This window comes from Lepidochelys kempii, chromosome 23 (assembly GCF_965140265.1).
Source record: "Lepidochelys kempii isolate rLepKem1 chromosome 23, rLepKem1.hap2, whole genome shotgun sequence".
Taxonomy (NCBI): domain Eukaryota; kingdom Metazoa; phylum Chordata; order Testudines; family Cheloniidae; genus Lepidochelys; species Lepidochelys kempii.
The window spans coordinates 15,101,929-15,121,602 of record NC_133278.1 but is presented as its reverse complement, the minus strand read 5'-3'; the positions used below and the strand labels follow the sequence as shown (position 1 = coordinate 15,121,602).

Here is a 19,674-nt window from a genome sequence, read left to right as displayed (position 1 = left end):
TGACATCATCAAATGGACTCGGCTGTCACAAGGGGGAGGGGTATTAACTCTGTGGGCGCTGTCCCCAGCTCTGCCGGTGCCCCTCACTCCCGACCCGCAGCCCCTGCTAGCCCAGCCGTGGGCTCCCCTGCCCCACTTCACTTATGAGCTGGCTAAAGGTGGGTGCCATGTCTCCCAGGATGAAGGATGATGGGGGCTGGGTTCCCTCGGGAGAACTGGAGACTCTGCTGGGATCCCCTTCTCACCCCCACAGAGACGGGAGGACACTGTGGCCCCCGAAGCCGCCCCCCCCGGCCTCAAAAAGCAGCAGGCAAAGGGGGAGCCCCCCCACGTTCGTTTGCTTTTAAATAAATCGCATGAATGAGCTCTTTTAAGCTGACCTCATTTTTTTGGGGGGGGGGAGAGGGGTGTTGGGCTAGAACTCCCAGCATGCACTGCTCCTGATTGCCCCCCCAGCTAGAAATTCCTGCCATTGCCTCCCCAAGGAACTGCAAATCCCAGCATGCACTGCACCTGATCCTCCCCAGAGAACCATAAATCCCAGCAGGTTTCAGAGTAGCAGCCGTGTTAGTCTGTATTCGCAAAAAGAAAAGGAGGACTTGTGGCACCTTAGAGACTAACCAATTTATTTGAGCATGAGCTTTCGTGAGCTACAGCTCACTTCATCCGATGCATACTGTGGAAACTGCAGAAGACATTATATATACAGAGAGCATGAAACAATACCTCCTCCCACCCCACTGTCCTGCTGGTAATAGCTTATCTAAAGTGATCATCAAGTTGGGCCATTTCCAGCACAAATCCAGGTTTTCTCACCCTCCGCCCCCCCCCCCCAAACTCACTCTCCTGCTGGTAATAGCCCATCCAAAGTGACCACTCTCTTTAAAATGTGTATGATAATCAAGGTGGGCCATTTCCAGCACAAATCCAGGTTTTCTCACCCCCCCTGCACATCCACCAATGTGATCTATGCCATCATGTGCCAGCAATGCCCCTCTGCCATGTACATTGGTCAAACTGGACAGTCTCTACGTAAAAGAATAAATGGACACAAATCAGATGTCAAGAATTATAACATTCATAAACCAGTCGGAGAACACTTCAATCTCTCTGGTCACGCAATCACAGACATGAAGGTCGCTATCTTACAACAAAAAAACTTCAAATCCAGACTCCAGCGAGAAACTGTTGAATTGGAATTCATTTGCAAATTGGATACTATTAATTTAGGCTTAAATAGAGACTGGGAGTGGCTAAGTCATTATGCAAGGTAGCCTATTTCCCCTTGTTTTTTTCTACCCCCTCCCCCCGACGTTCTGGTTAAACTTGGATTTATGCTGGAAATGGCCCACCTTGATTATCATGCACATTGTAAGGAGAGTGGTCAGTTTGGATGAGCTATTGCCAGCAGGAGAGTGAGTTTGTGTGTGGGGGGGTGGAGGGTGAGAAAACCTGGATTTGTGCTGGAAATGGCCCAACGTGATGATCACTTTAGATAAGCTATTACCAGCAGGAGAGTGGGGTGGGAGGAGGTACTTTTTCATGCTTTGTGTGTATATAAAAAGATCTTCTACACTTTCCACAGTATGCATCGGATGAAGTGAGCTATAGCTCACGAAAGCTCATGCTCAAATAAATTGGTTCATCTCTAAGGTGCGACAAGTCCTCCTTTTCTTTTTATAAATCCCAGCATGCACTGCTCCTGATTTCCCCCCCCCCCCCCGCAGGGAACTACACATCCTAGCATGCATTGCTCTTGCTGGGTGGGGTCCCCGAAACACTACGGTCTCTATCCCAGCATGCACTGCTGCTACAGGGTCCCAGATCACATGACCCACGGAGACTACAATTCCCACGATGCAGTGCTGCAGAGAGGCAGTCCCTCGCTGCTGTCCTACACTGCGCATGCGCTCCTATAAGCCTCTTTTTTGCGCCTGCGCAATAGGGGAAAACCTCACGGGGGCTAGGCCTCCTGCGCAGGCGCAGCGAGAGCGAGCCGGTCTCTGCGCAGGCGCACTGAGGAAATCCCGCCGCCGTCAGCCCAGCTCTGTTGTCCAGTTCAGCCCAGCCCCGAAGGCTGCCCTCCCCGCCCGACTCCATCCCCCCCAGCGCCGCCGCCGCCCTAGCTTCCGCTTCCGGCTTGGGAAATAACCACTTCCGGTTCGGCGCCGTCTCTCCGCGGGGTCGGTCGCGTGCGGCGCGGTAAGCAGTTGTCGGGCAAGGGAGGTTGTGCGCCTGCGCCGCCGCTGTGCCGGCGGGTGCTCGTGCGCATGCGCTCAGCGGGGACGGGGGGGACGCACGTTCCAACGGCTGCAGGCACGTGCCCGTACTGCGCATGCGCTGTGGCTTCACCTTGTGCAACGCCCGAACGTTGGGCCTCAGGGCGCATGCGCAGAGGCGATAGCCATGAAGGCGGGTCCTACAAGAACATACCAGGTTGGGTGGGGGTGGGGGTGTTTGCTGAAGGAGGTTACCAGTGATGTATTATTGTAGGCCCTACAATAATATATGTGTATTCATTTGAGGGCTGCAATAATAGGTGGCTATTTATGTAGGTCCTACAGTAACGTTTGGTTTATTCCTGGTGGGGGGGATGGATTCGGCACCTTGCGACAACACGACTGACTTATTGTAGGGCCTACAGTAACCTGCTCATCGTTTACCAGGACTCTGGGTCAATCTACCAACTAGCGCAGGGCCTACAATCCCACATACGTAATTAATTTCGCTCCAGTGACAATTTACGTATTCATGGAGGGCCGACAATCATGTATCCACATTAATGCAGAACCTGTGTCGACATACTTCATTAGCGCAGGGCCCTAGAATAATATGCCTCTACTTAATTTGGATCCGGAAAATAAAAGATATGAAAGAAATTGAACGATGATTGCTGGAGAGAGGGTTACCAGTCAACAGAGACTCCTCGCCTTGGATATGTTTCTTAGAACAAAGGTCTGGAGAAAAGCAAAGCACAGATAAGGTGGCAAAAACTACAGGGCAAAGCTGAAAAGGACTTTAGGGAGCAGTTGTGGAGAAGGTAAGGTCGGCACCACGTGCTGTAGAAGAGGATAAATCTGGGGATTTTATAGTGACAAGTGATGGGTGAATCAAAGGGGAAGGCTTCACTCCCAAAGAAATTTGGTGGTGAGGCGAGGAAGTACAAGAAGGGTACAAGAAGTACAAGAAGGAAGTACAAGAAGTACAAGTACATTAAAAGATAATGGGGAAAAGTTTAAACTCTGTCAAAAGAGTAGGAGGAGGCATAGAAGAATGTAGTTGTAAAAGCAAAAGCAAAGGACGTTGAGGATCTTTATGCACGACTTGGAACACAGGAAGGGGAAAAAGAAGCGTATAGCCTGGCAGAAGGACAGGAGAGAAGCACCAAATATATTAGAAAGGGAGGTTCATGAAAGATGAAACTGGTAGGCAGTTGCCCTGATGATAGTCCCATAACGGATCCATGGAACGGGGTTTTGAACAAATGAAGAAAGCCCAGGAGAGCCCTCCCACTTCAAAAAGCACTGAAGCCCTTTCTTGTTCAATTTCATCCTGAATGCCCTCACAAGGAACAACTCCAGTGGCTAGAAGCTGAAGCTGGACAAATTAAGCCTGGAAATAAGGTGTCAATTTTTAATGAGCGGAATTAATCATGGGAACAGTGTACTAAGGGTCATGGTGCATTCTCCATCACTAGCAATTTTTCCAATCAAGATTGGATGTTTTTCTAAAATATCGACTCTAGGAATTATTTTGGGGAAGTTTCGTGGCCTGGGTTGTACAATAAATTTACAATTATTTAAGGACAGTCTCTACTACGTTCTCAAACAGCATTTTTCTTACTTTGCCTGTCTGTAAATTTTGCTTATTATCGATGGAAATATTTTTTTGTCTGTTGGTGGGCGTCTGCTAAAATCGACGTTTACTAAGATTTACTATTTAAAGAAAACTCTATTCCTTCCAAGCCTAAAGATACTCTAGAAGAGGATCTGGATAATTGGAGAGACGTATTGGAGAATCATGGGCTCAAAATAAGCCTGTGATTTCAATAGCGTGAACACTCAAGAATAGCCTTGATGCTAGATGGGTGGGCAGTACCGAAAATGTTAAGTTTCAAGTATCGTGAGTTCTAGAATCCGGGAAAATGAGGAAATAGAGGACACAATTAAACCTGGAACAATAAATACCTGGCTGAAGATGGAGAGAAGTGGCGCGGTATGTATCAGGAAGATACTGAGAAAATTAAAAGGGCAAGTGTCGAAAATCGTGCTCCATCCTCTCTTAATGCAAAGAAGAAACGTGAGGAAATGATCTGTTCTGCAGAAACGCACACACTGAGGGGGATGAGTGGTGAGAACAAGAAGGACCATGCGAGGGATGAATATGTCACAGACATACTCAAAGTAACCCCTATAAAGGAAAAAAAAGGCCCAGATTGTTTGGTCACAAAAGTGCGGGCCGGACAGTTATGTGGGTGAGAGAGTCCAGAAGGTCAAGAGTGATGTAAAAAGACAGAGAGGCCAACCCAAGAAGAAGTAGGGTTATAGAAGATATGAAATGGAACAGAGCACTTTGGAGGGAGAGGATTCGTACAGCAGAGTCTGTTTGATTAGATAAGGAGGACGACTTAATTTGAGGCTTGTATCAATAAATCATTTAGGGTAGGGACTACTATAACAGATCCACATCAACCTGGCTTCTTTGTCAGTATGCCTGTTATTTAGGATCGCAGGGTTTTGATTTTTGTCAGTCAATGTTCACTGCCCACATCGACGGAAGAATATTTCTAGCGATAAGAGTCTAAATTCCCAGCTAGGCAAGGTAAGAGAAATCCTGCTTGAGACCTGATTGAGGATACTGACTGTATATGCTGAATAGCCGAGGAAGAATTGCTCCTCCCTGATTTCGACAAAATATACATGGGCCAGAAGTATGTTAATAAACTTATTGCAAACGAGTTGCTCACTAACTCTGCAAACAGACTGGTGATAATGCTGCTGGCATTTGTATATTTTAACCTGTGGTGTTGACAACTTGTAACGAGTATAAAGCTTTAACTTCTGGAATCTTGGCATCTCCCGTCATTAAGCAATTGTCTCACCCAGCCCATAATTTCCTGCAACTGCAAAAATCTAAATTGATAAAAATAAAGATGCGTGAAGCCCATAATTTTGTCAACCCGTGAATATTTAAATGGATGAAACCAGAAAAAAGCACTTAAAAATAAATGTCGACATTATCCATTTAATTATACTAAGAAACCTATTTCTGCCAAGCCTCCCATTTATTGTAGGTCCTACAGAAACATATCCACATTAAATTTGGTCCATTGCCACTGTACCTATTAATGTAGATGCCTTAGGATCACGCTACAAGCAGCCTACCTCAGTTTCCCTTTTTCAACTAGTCAAAACTTCAGCCAGGTTTTTTCTTGCTTAGAAATACTTCTCCTTGGGGATTGGTTCCGTGACGGGTTGGACCTCCCTGGGATGTCACCTGGTGTGCTGTGACACCCCTGAGTCTGCCTGTTCTGCCAGCATGGGCCTCCTTTAGCCAGTCTTACTAAACCTCCTCTCACACACACACAGGCAGGGCCACACCCAGCTGCAGATCAGCTCTGGGAAGACTCATCTTGAGGGACATGCTCCAGCACTCAGATGTGCACCTCCCTTGGAGTGCAGACCCAAAGATGTATTCTATTCGCCTCTTCCCTCAAGGTGGAAGAGAGTATGCACAATTTCTCGCCCCCCCAGTTAGAAATCACATAGACTGGGTTGTATTATAAACCAGAAATCAACATATTCACTATAACAGGTGTATTTTAAGTAGTTAAGGAGGTAACAGACAGAACAAGGCAGATTACGAAGAAAATAGAGCACGCAAACGAAGCTTAATACGCTACAGAAACTGGTTACATGTGAGTTCTCACCCAAAATGTGGTTCTAATAATCTTCTTCCTGGGCCAGATGCCCTTCCAGCCTGGGCCCAGTTCTCTCCCCCTGTAGTCATCTTGGGTGGGGTAGCAGGGGAGAATGACGACCAGGATTACCTCACTCCCCACCCTGAAATAGGATTTGCATGAGGCAGGAGCCCTTTGTTTTCCTAGTCTGACCCCCCCCGCCCCTTCCGGTGGAAAGTTACAAGAAGTCCCAGGTAATGTTTTAATATTAGGTGACAAGCCCGCCTGACTCTGTAGGATCACAGTGTCCCTGAGGCAGGGGCAGTACGGAGGGTCCACAGGAAGGCCAAGCTTTTCACAGACCCTTGTCCTCGCTGATGGGCCATCCGCCCTGTCTGGCTTTTCCGTTCTTGTACCTGAAGCGTTAGCAGGGGGCGTCACCCAAAGTAGCATAATTGAAATACAGATACAGAGTCAATATTCCCAACTTCAGATACAAAAACTTGAGCCCTGGGCCATTAAAACTACTTTGAAAGGGCCTCCGATAATATATCCGTGTTAATTTAGGTCGAGGGCCATTACACCTGTTAGTGTAGGGCCTACAGTAATGTATCGGTGTTCGTTTAGAACCTTTGTCCATATATCTGTTAATGCAGGACCGACAGTAATAGATCCCTCATTAATTTGGCTCCAGTGCCATCAGACCTATTATTGTAGGGCCTGTAATAACGTGTCTCAGCTAATTCCGCCTTAGCAACACAAAAGTCTTCTCGTTAAAAAGCGAACAACCCCGGTGGCGAGCCGGGAAGGGTGGATAACTGGCCCTCATCCTTTGCCCTCCAGGCCCGGGGGCGTCAGAGCCGAAATGGGGCGCTCGTCGAAGGACAAGCGGGACATCTACTACCGCCTGGCGAAGGAGGAGGGCTGGCGGGCCCGCAGTGCCTTCAAACTCCTGCAGCTGGACGAGGAGTTCCAGCTGTTTGAGGGTAAACCGGGAACCGGCCCCAGCCCCCGGCCCTGCCCCGACTTGCTGCAGCCCCTTCTGTTAGGTGTATTATTAGCCATGCGCTGCACAAAGCCTGGTGGAGACTGAGGTCCTGTTGTGCTGCCCAATCCCTTGGGAGAACTCAGGCGTCCTGGCTTTCCAGCTCCCCTGCTCTAACCACTAGATCCCACTCCCTTCTCAGAGCTGGGAGAGAACCCAGGAGTCCTGTCTCCAAGCCCCCCTGCTCTAACCACCTGACCCCACTCCAGTCTCAGAGCTGGGAGAGAGTCCTGGCTCCCAGCCCCCTCCCCCAGCTCTAACCACCTGACCCCACTGCCCTTCCAGAGCTGAGGGGAGAACCCAGGTGTCCTGGCTCCCAGTCCCCCCGCTCTCATTCTCTCCCTGCAGGGGTGCGCCGGGCGGTCGATCTCTGTGCTGCCCCAGGCAGCTGGAGCCAGGTTCTGAGCAGGAAACTGAAGTGAGTGGGAAGGGGGGGGTGGGGGTTGGAGGTGGAGGTAGGATGGGGGGGGCAGGCTAGCAGGGGGCAATATGGGGGAATGGGACGGGGTGGGACTGGGTGATTGGAAGGGTGAAGGCGGGATTGGGAGGGTCACAGTGGTGTGGGGGGATAGGAGGGGCGGCAATGGAGTAGAAGGGGGTGGGACAGGGTGTGGGGAAATGGGGCAGGAGGGAGTGCGGTGATCTAGGCGGGGTGAGGTGGGAGGGGGAGGGCGGGGTGGGATGGGAGTGGGGGCGTGGGTGGGACTGGGGTGTAGCAGCAGGTGGGAAGGGGAAGCCACCCCCTGGCTGTCTCTCACCCCTGCCTGTCCCCCAGGGGCGGTGCTGGGGAGGGCTCTGACTCTGTGAAGATTGTCGCAGTCGATCTCCAGGCCATGGCTCCGCTCCCGGGGGTGGTCCAGATCCAGGGGGACATCACCAAGGTACGTGGGGGGGCCACGCCAGCCCCCCCCCCCCCCCGCCTCCTCCGATCCGAGTCCGTCTGTCCTGAACCGTAACCTGGCCCGTCTGTCCCCTGCCAGGTCTCCACGGCCCAGGAGATCATCCAGCACTTCGAAGGGCAGCCGGCCGACCTGGTGGTCTGTGACGGGGCCCCCGACGGTGAGTGGGAGCAGCCTGCCTGGCTCCAGGTGGGAGGGGGGCAGGGGGCTCCTCGCTGGCGCCCCATGGCGGGCACCGCGTGGGGTAGGACTGGGCCCCACTGAGCCCCCTCTCCCCTCCTGGCTTGCAGTGACCGGCCTTCATGATATCGACGAATACATCCAAGCGCAGCTGCTGCTAGCGGTGAGTACCCTGCCCGGCTGCAAAGGAGCACCCCCTGCCAAGCCCTGCTCCCCTCGGCACAGCGCCCCCGTCAGGTGATTCCGTTCCCCAATCCCCCCCTGCAGTTTCAATCGCTACCTGTCCCAAATAGCTGTTCCCCAGCTTCCCCACCCCAGAGGTGGCTGCATCGGAGCGCCGGGCGAGCCGTACCTGTGCGGCGTTATGTGTGGCTGTTCCCCAATTTCCCCACCCCAGAGGTGGCTGCATCTCAGTGCCGAGAGAGCTGTCCCTGTTTTATTAAGGATTTTGGCATTCGCTGATAATTTCCTTTTCTCCTTCTCATTCCAGGCTCTGAACATCACGACCCACGTCCTGAATAAAGGAGGCACCTTTGTGGCCAAGGTAAATATTAGGCCCTCTAAGAAGCCCCAGGGTCCTAGCTGAAGGGGTAACAGCCGCAAGGGAGTGACTCACCTGGTGCTGAGATGCAGCCACCTCTGGGACAGGGCGGCTGGGGAACAGTGCCCTCTAGCTGTGGCCATGTCTCTGGACGATTGGAGTTGTAACTGAGGGAATAGGGGTGTGATGCCAGGGGGCAACATGCTGATGGGGTGCGGGGCGTGGGGCGCTCACCCGTGGCAGTCAGGGCCGGGTGCCGGGAGGTGCCGTGCTGCAGGGAGCTGGGCGTGGGGCGCTCTCCCCTGGCAGTCAGGGCCGGGGGCCAGGAGGTGCCGTGCTGCGGGGAGCTGGGCGTGGGGCGCTCTCCCCTGGCGGTCAGGGCCGGGGGCCGGGAGGTGCCGTGCTGCGGGGAGCTGGGCGTGGGGCGCTCTCCCCTGGCGGTCAGGGCCGGGGGCCGGGAGGTGCCGTGCTGCGGGGCGTGGGGCGCTCTCCCCTGGCGGTCAGGGCCGGGAGGTGCTGTGCTGCGGGGCGTGGGGCGCTCTCCCCTGGCGGTCAGGGCCGGGGGCCGGGAGGTGCCGTGCTGCGGGGCGTGGGGCGCTCTCCCCTGGCGGTCAGGGCCGGGGGCCGGGAGGTGCCGTGCTGCAGGGAGCTGGGCGTGGGGCACTCTCCCCTGGCAGTCAGGGCCGGGGGCCGGGAGGTGCCGTGCTGCAGGGAGCTGGGCGTGGGGCGCTCTCCCCTGGCAGTCAGGGCCGGGGGCCGGGAGGTGCCGTGCTGCGGGGCGTGGGGCGCTCTCCCCTGGCAGTCAGGGCCGGGGGCCGGGAGGTGCCGTGCTGCGGGGCGTGGGGCGCTCTCCCCTGGCAGTCAGGGCCGGGGGCCGGGAGGTGCCGTGCTGCGGGGAGCTGGGCGTGGGGCGCTCTCCCCTGGCAGTCAGGGCCGGGGGCCGGGAGGTGCCGTGCTGCGGGGAGCGGGGCGTGGGGCGCTCTCCCCTGGCGGTCAGGGCCGGGGGCCGGGAGGTGCCGTGCTGCGGGGAGCTGGGCGTGGGGCGCTCTCCCCTGGCAGTCAGGGCCGGGGGCCGGGAGGTGCCGTGCTGCGGGGAGCTGGGCGTGGGGCGCTCTCCCCTGGCGGTCAGGGCCGGGGGCAGGGAGGTGCCGTGCTGCGGGGCGTGGGGCGCTCTCCCCTGGCAGTCAGGGCCGGGGGCCGGGAGGTGCCGTGCTGCGGGGAGCTGGGCGTGGGGCGCTCTCCCCTGGCGGTCAGGGCCGGGGGCAGGGAGGTGCCGTGCTGCGGGGAGCTGGGCGTGGGGCGCTCTCCCCTGGCGGTCAGGGCCGGGGGCCAGGAGGTGCCGTGCTGCGGGGCGTGGGGCGCTCTCCCCTGGCGGTCAGGGCCGGGGGCCGGGAGGTGCCGTGCTGCGGGGAGCTGGGCGTGGGGTGCTCTCCCCTGGCGGTCAGGGCCGGGGGCCGGGAGGTGCCGTGCTGCGGGGCGTGGGGCGCTCTCCCCTGGCGGTCAGGGCCGGGGGCCGGGAGGTGCCGTGCTGCAGGGAGCTGGGCGTGGGGCACTCTCCCCTGGCAGTCAGGGCCGGGGGCCGGGAGGTGCCGTGCTGCAGGGAGCTGGGCGTGGGGCGCTCTCCCCTGGCAGTCAGGGCCGGGGGCCGGGAGGTGCCGTGCTGCGGGGCGTGGGGCGCTCTCCCCTGGCGGTCAGGGCCGGGGGCCGGGAGGTGCCGTGCTGCGGGGCGTGGGGCGCTCTCCCCTGGCGGTCAGGGCCGGGGGCCGGGAGGTGCCGTGCTGCGGGGCGTGGGGCGCTCTCCCCTGGCGGTCAGGGCCGGGGGCCGGGAGGTGCCGTGCTGCGGGGCGTGGGGCGCTCTCCCCTGGCGGTCAGGGCCGGGGGCCGGGAGGTGCCGTGCTGCGGGGCGTGGGGCGCTCTCCCCTGGCAGTCAGGGCCGGGGGCCGGGAGGTGCCGTGCTGCGGGGAGCTGGGCGTGGGGCGCTCTCCCCTGGCAGTCAGGGCCGGGGGCCGGGAGGTGCCGTGCTGCGGGGAGCTGGGCGTGGGGCGCTCTCCCCTGGCGGTCAGGGCCGGGGGCCGGGAGGTGCCGTGCTGCGGGGAGCGGGGCGTGGGGCGCTCTCCCCTGGCGGTCAGGGCCGGGGGCCGGGAGGTGCCGTGCTGCGGGGCGTGGGGCGCTCTCCCCTGGCGGTCAGGGCCGGGGGCCGGGAGGTGCCGTGCTGCGGGGAGCTGGGCGTGGGGCGCTCTCCCCTGGCGGTCAGGGCCGGGGGCAGGGAGGTGCCGTGCTGCGGGGAGCTGGGCGTGGGGCGCTCTCCCCTGGCGGTCAGGGCCGGGGGCCGGGAGGTGCCGTGCTGCGGGGAGCGGGGCGTGGGGCGCTCTCCCCTGGCGGTCAGGGCCGGGGGCCGGGAGGTGCCGTGCTGCGGGGAGCTGGGCGTGGGGCGCTCTCCCCTGGCGGTCAGGGCCGGGGGCCGGGAGGTGCCGTGCTGCGGGGAGCTGGGCGTGGGGCGCTCTCCCCTGGCGGTCAGGGCCGGGGGCCGGGAGGTGCCGTGCTGCGGGGAGCGGGGCGTGGGGCGCTCTCCCCTGGCGGTCAGGGCCGGGCGCCGGGAGGTGCCGTGCTGCGGGGAGCTGGGCGTGGGGCGCTCTCCCCTGGCGGTCAGGGCCGGGCGCCGGGAGGTGCCGTGCTGCGGGGAGCTGGGCGTGGGGCGCTCTCCCCTGGCGGTCAGGGCCGGGGGCCGGGAGGTGCCGTGCTGCGGGGAGCTGGGCGTGGGGCGCTCTCCCCTGGCGGTCAGGGCTGGGGCAGGAAGGTGCCGTGCTGCGGGGAGCTGGGCGTGGGGCGCTCTCCCTTGGCGGTCAGGGCCAGGGGCCGGGAGGTGCCGTGCTGCGGGGCATGGGGCGTGGGGCGCTCTCCCCTGGCAGTCAGGGCCGGGCGCTGGGGACACCATTGGGATCGTTGCTGCACTGCCCCCTGCTGGCCTGTCACCGTGTTCCCACCTTGCCCTAGATCTTCCGGGGGAAGGACGTGACGCTTCTCTACTCCCAGCTCCGCATCTTCTTTCCTGACGTCACCTGCGCCAAACCCCGGAGCAGCCGAAACTCCAGCATCGGTGAGGGCAGAACTGGGTGTGCCAGTGGGGCAGATCCAGGGGTTGGGAGGGTATCCGGGTGGCCGGGCTGTCCCCTGCAAGGACCCAACTGCTCTGTCCCCGGGTGGGCTAAGCCTCCGGGGGCAGGCATCTTTTTGATGTTGGGGGGCACACCCAGTTTATCCAGCGCCCCCTCCTTGGAGCCGGCAGCGCTGCCCAGCGCCTGGGCTCGTGCCAACCCCACGCGCTCCCCGAGGTTTGTATGCTCCGTGTCCAAAGGTGAGAGCGCTCTGGTGGTGCCTCATCTCCCATGGGAAGTGTAAAGCACGTTAGACACAGACACGCTCTGCATGGAGCCCCACACATGGGTGATCAGCAGGGGGCGCTCTCCCTTGGCAGTCAGGGCTGGGCAGTAGCGGGCACCGTGGGGTGGGGGACTGGAGGGGGGATGCTGTGCTGCGGGGCAGGGGGCTCAGCCGGGGGCACTCTCCCCTGGCAGGCAGGGCTGGGCGCTGCGGGGCCAAGCAAACAGATATCACATTCTGGGAATGTGCCTCCCCCGGCTACATTAGGTCCCATCAACTTGAGCCCTGAGATGCCCAAATCTGTTCCGTCTAGTCTCCTGTCGGGCACCCCCTTTGCCAGCCTCGCCAGGTGCCCCCCAGGCCCTTGCCAGGGGTATCTACCCCATGGCAAAGCTGCACCTTGGCTCGGTGCTCTGTTGGTCTCCAGAGAGATTCCCTCTCAGTGGCGGGTGTTTAAAATCGACGACCTTTGCCACCCGCTTCTTGGCGAAGGGCTGGGAACCCAGCTCAGCGGGCAGTGCCTGCTGCCCGGGGTTTGCTGCCAGGGAAGGCTTCGACTCCAGGCGAGGCTCGCGCCCGCTCTTCATAAATTGGACGGGCGCCCCGACTCGCTGCACACCCCTAACCACGTCTCTCCCGCCTCCAGAGGCCTTTGTTGTCTGCCGGGGGTACTGCCCGCCCGAGGGCTACGTGCCCAATATGTCCAACCCCCTGCTGGACCATTGCTACGGTAAGGAGCTGTGCTTCAGAGAGTGGGGGGCTCAGTAAGGGGTGCTTTCCCCTGGCAGGCAGGGCTGGGCACTGGGGGGCACTGTGCCATGGGGGGCTCGGCAGGGGGTGCTTTCCCCTGGCAGGCAGGTCTGGGCGCTGGGGGGCACTGTGCCATGGGGGGCTCGGCAGGGGGTACTTTCCCCTGGCAGGCAGGTCTGGGCGCTGGGGGGCACTGTGCCATGGGGGGCTCGGCAGGGGGTGCTTTCCCCTGGCAGGCAGGTCTGGGCGCTGGGGGGCACTGTGCCATGGGGGGCTCGGCAGGGGGTGCTTTCCCCTGGCAGGCAGGTCTGGGCGCTGGGGGGCACTGTGCCATGGGGGGCTCGGCAGGGGGTGCTTTCCCCTGACAGGCAGGTCTGGGCGCTGGGGGGGCACTGTGCCATGGGGAGCAGGACTGGGCTGTAGCGGGCACCGTGGGGTGTGGGGCTTGGCAGGGGGTGCTTTCCCCTTTCAGGCTGGGTGCTGGGGGGCACCATGCCACAGGGCGCAGGGCTCAGCAGGGGGTGCTCGTCCTCAGTCGGCTCTTGTTTATGTCTGTGCCTTTCCAGATGTGGATTTTAACCAGCTGGAAGGTCCCAACAGAGTCATTGTCCCGTTCTTGGCCTGTGGGGATCTGAGCTCCTACGACTCGGACCGGACGTATCCCCTCCAGGTGGGACTGCAGGGATCGGGGCGGGATCCCGGCAGCGGGGGAGGCGGGCGGGGCGGGGACTCGCAGGCTGGGGGGCGGGATCCCGGCAGCGGGGCGGGGACTCGCAGGCTGGGGGTTTGGGGGGGATCCCGGCAGCGGGCGGGGCGGGGACTCGCAGGCTGGGGGTTTGGGGGGGATCCCGGCAGCGGGCGGGGCGGGGACTCGCAGGCTGGGGGTTTGGGGGGGATCCCGGCAGCGGGGGAGGCGGGCGGGGCGGGGACTCACGGGTTGGGGGGGGGATCCCGGCAGCGGGGGAGGCGGGCGGGGTGTGGACTCACGGGTTGGGGGGCGGGATCCCGGCAGCGGGGGAGGCGGGTGGGGCAGGGACTCACAGGCTGGGGGTTTGGGGGGGATCCCGGCAGCGGGGGAGGCGGGCGGGGTGTGGACTCACGGGTTGGGGGGGGATCCCGGCAGCGGGGGAGGCGGGCGGGGCGGGGACTCACGGGTTGGGGGGGGATCCCGGCAGCGGGGGAGGCGGGCGGGGCGGGGACTCACGGGTTGGGGGGGGATCCCGGCAGCGGGGGAGGCGGGCGGGGCGGGGCCTCACGGGTTGGGGGGGGATCCCGGCAGCGGGGGAGGCGGGCGGGGCGGGGACTCGCAGGCTGGGGGGGATCCCGGCAGCCGGGGAGGCAGGCAGGCATGCTGGCACCCCCTGTACACTCGTCTCTCTCTCCCCCCTCTGCAGCTGGCCCCAGGGAAGGAATACAGCTATGTGCCCCCCACCCAGCCCCCCATCCGTCCCCCCTACCAGGAAGCCTGCTTCTTGAAGAGGAACAACCGATTGGCTAGGGAGCCTGGGCCGTCCCGGTTGGAGGAGCCTGGCCCCGCCCCCTCATATGGGTCAGCGTCAGAACCTCAGGCCTGCCCCCCGGAGGCAGCTGTTGAAAATGTCCTGGCGTCTCTGTCTGTGTCACCATAGTGTGTGTGTCCGTCCCTGCCAGGGCTGAGCCCTGCTCCGCATCCGTGAAAAGAGCATTTGAATTTAACCCGTAATGTCCGGTCTTTGCAGGGGACTCTCCCCGCCCCTGCTTCTATTTTAATAAAGACTCACGGAGAGGTCACCAGTGGATGCCTTTCAACCCGAGCCCTGCATCACCTTGGCAATCTTCCCCTTCAGGGATATCATGGAGCAGGGAGTTCTGCTGGTTAACGGCGGTAGCTTCTTCCCTCAGTCAGCAGCCCACCCGTTGTTGCCTTAGCCCCTTTGAAGCTGGCACTGGAGAGACTGTCTCAACCATGGGGTTGCTTTATTTTGTGCATTAATGGAGCGCCCCCAGCTCTGGCCTGATCCCCCGCGGCCCTGTACAAACACAGAACAGAATGACAGGCCCCCCTCCAAAGAGCTGGTGGTCTACGTACTCTGAGCCTCCTTTGATTGCCCTAGATGCAGCCAGGGAAGTGGGGTGAGACATGATATTAATAAGACATAATGCAGACACCCCAAAAAATTACACAGGTGCCCCTCTCCTGCTCTAGTTCGCTGAGTGGCACTTCCGCTGCGTCCTCTGGGGAGGTATCTGCTTAAAGATTTAGCGGCCGTGAGAGGCAGACAGAGAGGCCTTCTGTGACACAGCAGTGTCATATCCCCCACTGTCTGTAAGTGCAGGGGTTCCCTAGATCACCCCAATTATACAACAGCACTTAGCACTCGATCTCCAGCTCCTGCCTCATCCCCATTCTTTCTGGGGGTCAACCAGTTCCCTTCCCATCTTCTTGGGAAGCGTTGCCTCCTGTAGTATCCTATAGCAGGGAGTTCTGCAGGTCAACGCCATCTGTTTTCCACCTCTGCCTGCTCCCTCTCCCACGTGGGGTGGGGTCCTGCTTATACCATGGTGACGTCATGGGCGCACGGGTGGTTGTGAACTCTGTTGGGATGGGCTTTGGTTTCCCTGGGGGGAGACCCATTCACAGGGACCCCGGTACCCAGCTCTCCCATCTCGAGGGCCCCTGGGGGAGTTCCAACGGGCCAGCCCTGGCCCAGCCCCCCTCCGGGTCGGGGGAAGCTGGGGCTGAAATGGAAGCGATCCAACGGCGTGTGCTCGATTCGGCAGAGGCTCTCATCGGGGGAGTAGCAGGGGTTGAGGCCTGTCAGGGAGGCACTGTCCTCCCCAGAGCCACTAGGGAGCGCCTGCGTCTGGGAGGCCTGGTTCCTGGTGCTGGTGGGGCTCTCCGGGGTGAGCTCGTCCCGTCGGAAACAGTAATGGGCGAAGAGGCTGATGAGAAACATCTCCACCACCAGGGAGTAGTAATAGATAACTGGGAAGGGAGAACAGCGAGGTTAGAACAGCGCCCCTAGTGCCCGGCCCTGACTGCCAGGGGAGAGTGCCCCTTGCCCCCACCCTGCTCCCCACAGCCCGGCGCCCCCTAGCGCCGCCCCGGGGGATTGCTGTAGGTGGACTCACTCTGGGAGCGGGTATCAGCCGAGAGCGGAGGCTGGCAGGGAATGGCCCCCAGAGCCCCCATGGTCTCCAGGATGCCGTTCTGCAGGCCGCAGACAACAAGGACCAGGATGATGCAGACGAACTTGGAACGCAGGCTGTAGCCAGCCAGGGCCGGCTTGGTGGCCTTGTAGAAGAGCAGGTAGCCGTAGAAGGACAGCAAGGTAGAGATACTGATGATGGCGTTGATGTAGGAGTTGGGGTTGGTGTAGCTCACCTGCGGGAGAGGCCGTGGGTCAGAAGATGGGTCTGGGTGGTCTGTCAGGCCACCTCCCTCTGTAACGCCCAGCCCCATGCCCAAGGGTAATGCCCAACCTCAACTGAACCTCACGCCCAAGGGTAACGCCCAACTTCAACTCAACCCTACACCCCAGGTAACACAGAAACCTCAATCCAACCCCACCCCATGCCCAAGGATAATGCTCTTCCCAATCTCACACCCAAGGATAGTACTCAGCCCAACTCAGTGCCCCCCGAGAAATGCCCAGTGCCCTGGGGTAAGCCTCAACGCAACCCCATGGCCAAGACTAATGCCCAACACCCAATGGTAAAGTCCATCCGTAATCCAATGCCCAAGGGTAATGTTCAACCCATCCCAAGGTCTCTGGGTAACATCAACCCAACCTTAAGGGTAATGCCCAATCTCTGCCCAGCACCCAGAGGTAACGCTCAACCCAACTCTGATGGGTAATGCCCAAAGTCAACTCAACCTGATGGGCAAGGCTAACACCCAACCCAACACCCAAGGGTAGTGCCCAACCTCAACCCAATCACATGCTCAAGGATAATGCCTGGCCCACCCCCATGCCCAAGTGTAACAACCTCAGTCCAACGCCCTAGGGTAACATCCAACCCAAAGCCCAAGGGTAACCCTCAACCCAAACCAATGCTGAAGGGTAACACCCAGCCTCAACCCAACACCCCGATACTATGTACGCCCTTGGGTAACATTTGACCTGACCCAACCTGCAGTCCATCGTAACACCCAACCTCTTGCTAAGCGGGTGCCACCATTCCCTGCCCTTGGTGGATGAGTTACCTCTTCTACCCCGAGAGGTCTGCCCACCCCATGCCGGTGAGGGGGAGGGGATGACATGGGGCCAGAGTGACTCACATCACCGTAGCCGTACTTCTCGTCGGTCCAGAGGGTGAGCGTGATGAAGAAGAGGATGGTCCTGATGAGGGACAGCTGGTACACGGCCAGGGTCATCCAGCGTAGGTTGGACCTTGCAGATGGGGAGAGGGTGGGACATGGGGTTGATCAGCCTAAGGGGACTCCCTAGATGACATATCCACCTCCTCCACTCAGCCACTAATCACAGGGCCCCAGAGCGAGAATGACTGTATGGCCTAGTGGTTACAGCACTGGGAGGTGGGACACCCAGCGGCCAGACCCCCTGCTCCAATGACTGTTTAATTATTTGCACAGCGGAACATCTTAAAAGGGAGCGATTGAGACCATCAATCCTCCTTGGGCTGCCGTGCCGGTCTCGGGGAGAGTGGTCCCAGCCTTGCCGCAGCTCCGTATGGAGAAGGTAGGAATGTGGGTGGACCCTAGGCGTGCCTCAGTTTCCCCCTTGCTTTGTCTGGCTCCTCACTGGGTGCAAAGGGGCTGATCTCTCCGAGGGGGGAGGCAGCAGAGTGGGGGTCCCGTATGCCAGGGGTGTTGGGGGAAGGTTTGGAAGAGAGCATGGGAAAAGTGGGCTGAACGGGGGATCTCAAATAGAGACCAGGAGAGAGCCAAGGAATCCAGGAGGAGCCGTCGTTTCTACCTTTGTAAGGTGCCTGGAGGTCGACTGATGACACACGCTAAAGGGGACCATTGTGGCTCCGGGTTAGCGGGCTGGCACGTCAAACACATGCCTAGGAACAACAGAAGAACCCCTGACCCACATCTGGGGGTGCCGAGGCCAGCTGGGCATGGGAACCCAGCGGGGATGCGGGGCCAGAGATGCCAGGTTTTATCTGGCTCCCACCGGCCCTGGGGTCTCGGCTTGGCTTGCTGAGGTCTAAGGACCTGCCGGGCGTCTGCTCGCAATGCTGCCTGGGGCACCGACCTGGCACCTAGCTGGGGGGCGGAGGGCAAACAGGGTCGGGCACTTACCAGCTGGTGGAAATGTTGGGGAGACAGCAGCAGCAGCAGCAAGGGAAGGGGTTGGGGGCCACCTGCTGACCCCGCAGACGCTGGACCATGCGGGCCGAGCCCCCGAAGAAATCGGTCACCAAGTCCAGGAATTTCCACAGGGTGATGGAGTGGTAGCTGCGGAGACGGGGCGGGCAAGGTGGCATTGAGATGCTGCTGATGCTGGGGTGGGACAGCTGGAGAACAGCTGCACATAACACCCCACAGGGACAGCTCGCCAGGTGCTGAGGTGCAGCCACCTCTGGGGTGTGGCAGCCAGGGAACGCCCGCATATATTGCTGCCTCACTATGCCCCTCCCCTTTAACTTAAGTCCCTCCCCCTGCTTCCAGGACACTCACATGTTAGCAACAAAGTTACAGACGAAGGAGGATCGGGGGATGTACATGCCAATAAGGGACATGATGCTGAACACCTGGGGATGGAGCAGAGAACAGTGTCAGGGGAGTGGGGTCTAGTGGTTAGAGCAGGGTGGGGCTGGGAGCCAGGACTCCTGGGTTCTATCCCCAACTCTGGGAAGGGAGTGGGGTCTAGTGGTTGGGGGGGGGGGCGCTGGGAGCCAGGAGTCCTGGGTTCTCTCTGGCCTTACCGGGTAGACCCCCAGGATCCAGAGGGAGAGAGTGGTTCTGCGGGAGGCACCCAGGCGGCGTAGAAAGAAGCCCGTCTGCTCCAGGAACAGGCCCAGCTGCACCAGGCCCAGGGCCGTGGGAATGAGGAAGATCCACAGCTGGGCTTGGAACACTGTGGGGCAGAAGGCCAAGGCAGAGAGGGGGGAGCGGTGAGCCCGAGCCAGACAGAGCTCCTGCTCCCCCAAAGTGCCCACCCAGGCTGACCCCTTCCCCTCCCCCAGGGACTCCCCCACCATTCGGGCCTGATTCCCTCCCCCATGGCTGCATGTTACCCCCCACTCTGGTCCTCGGGGTGCCCGGACGCCTGGGTCCCACCTTGGAGGATCTCTGAGGACAGGGGGAACTGGCCGCTGTGGTGGGTGCAGTTTTGGGGTCGTGCCATTTCTGCCCTCCCCTCCCTCGGCTCCCCTCTCTTCAGACACCACCCGGCGTCCTTGATTCTCTGTTTCCAGCTTCCCCTGGCCTCTTCCCTTCCCCGGAAGGAGCCTTCCTCGTTAGTCACCATATTAATTAATCATTGACCCAGCCCAGGTGCGAGCGCCAGGTAACGGGGTCCAAGTCCGGATTCCTGCACTTGCTGGGCAGCGGCGAACGGTTCAGTGACTGAGGCCTGTGGAACTCTCTGCCACTAGATGGAGAGCTCACGACCCCTGGGTTCCATCCCTAGCTCTGGGAGAGGAGTGGGGTCGAGCGGGTTACTCTAGCTCCTGGCGTGATGGGGCTCCGCTCCCAGTTGGGGTGTCTGTGTGGCACCTGGCATAATGGAGGCCCCCAATCTCAGTCCGTGCCGCACCCACTGTGACAGGGGACCTGATCCTGGTGATAATGCAAATTATTAATAATTTGCATTAACAATGAAGCATGAATGGGTACACAAGGCTTGAGTTTGAAGTGAGAAGCCCCACCATCGATTAACAACGCATTATTATTAAAGCGGGAATGGCTCATTAAGCAATCCAGCCAGCAGGACGCAGTAGTGGTTCTGTGTCTACATTGTTTTTATTATTTAATTTACAGGTAACAAATCCAATACTTGGGGGTTTTCTTTAAAAAATCCCTTTT

The 19,674-nt window shown here is 59.9% G+C and overlaps 2 protein-coding genes across 2 annotated transcripts; one reads left to right on the top strand and one right to left on the bottom strand.

Moving 5' to 3' along the window:
- The first annotated feature begins 1,961 nt into the window (after positions 1 to 1,961).
- On the top strand, positions 1,962 to 14,465 carry FTSJ1 (FtsJ RNA 2'-O-methyltransferase 1). Its single transcript, XM_073321377.1, has 11 exons — positions 1,962 to 2,202; positions 6,743 to 6,885; positions 7,293 to 7,362; positions 7,720 to 7,825; positions 7,925 to 8,003; positions 8,134 to 8,186; positions 8,514 to 8,567; positions 11,559 to 11,661; positions 12,592 to 12,675; positions 13,262 to 13,365; positions 14,090 to 14,465. The coding sequence occupies exons 2-11, from the start codon at positions 6,765 to 6,767 to the stop codon at positions 14,321 to 14,323; spliced, it is 1,008 nt and encodes a 335-aa protein (XP_073177478.1). The 5' UTR covers positions 1,962 to 2,202; positions 6,743 to 6,764; the 3' UTR covers positions 14,324 to 14,465.
- LOC140901889 (organic solute transporter subunit alpha-like) lies at positions 14,167 to 18,848 on the bottom strand. The gene is made up of 6 exons (XM_073321316.1): positions 18,573 to 18,848; positions 18,325 to 18,398; positions 17,947 to 18,102; positions 16,957 to 17,068; positions 15,807 to 16,059; positions 14,167 to 15,660 (listed from the first exon to the last, which is right to left on the bottom strand). The coding sequence occupies exons 1-6, from the start codon at positions 18,846 to 18,848 to the stop codon at positions 15,227 to 15,229; spliced, it is 1,305 nt and encodes a 434-aa protein (XP_073177417.1). The 3' UTR covers positions 14,167 to 15,226.
- Positions 18,849 to 19,674: the final 826 nt, after the last annotated feature.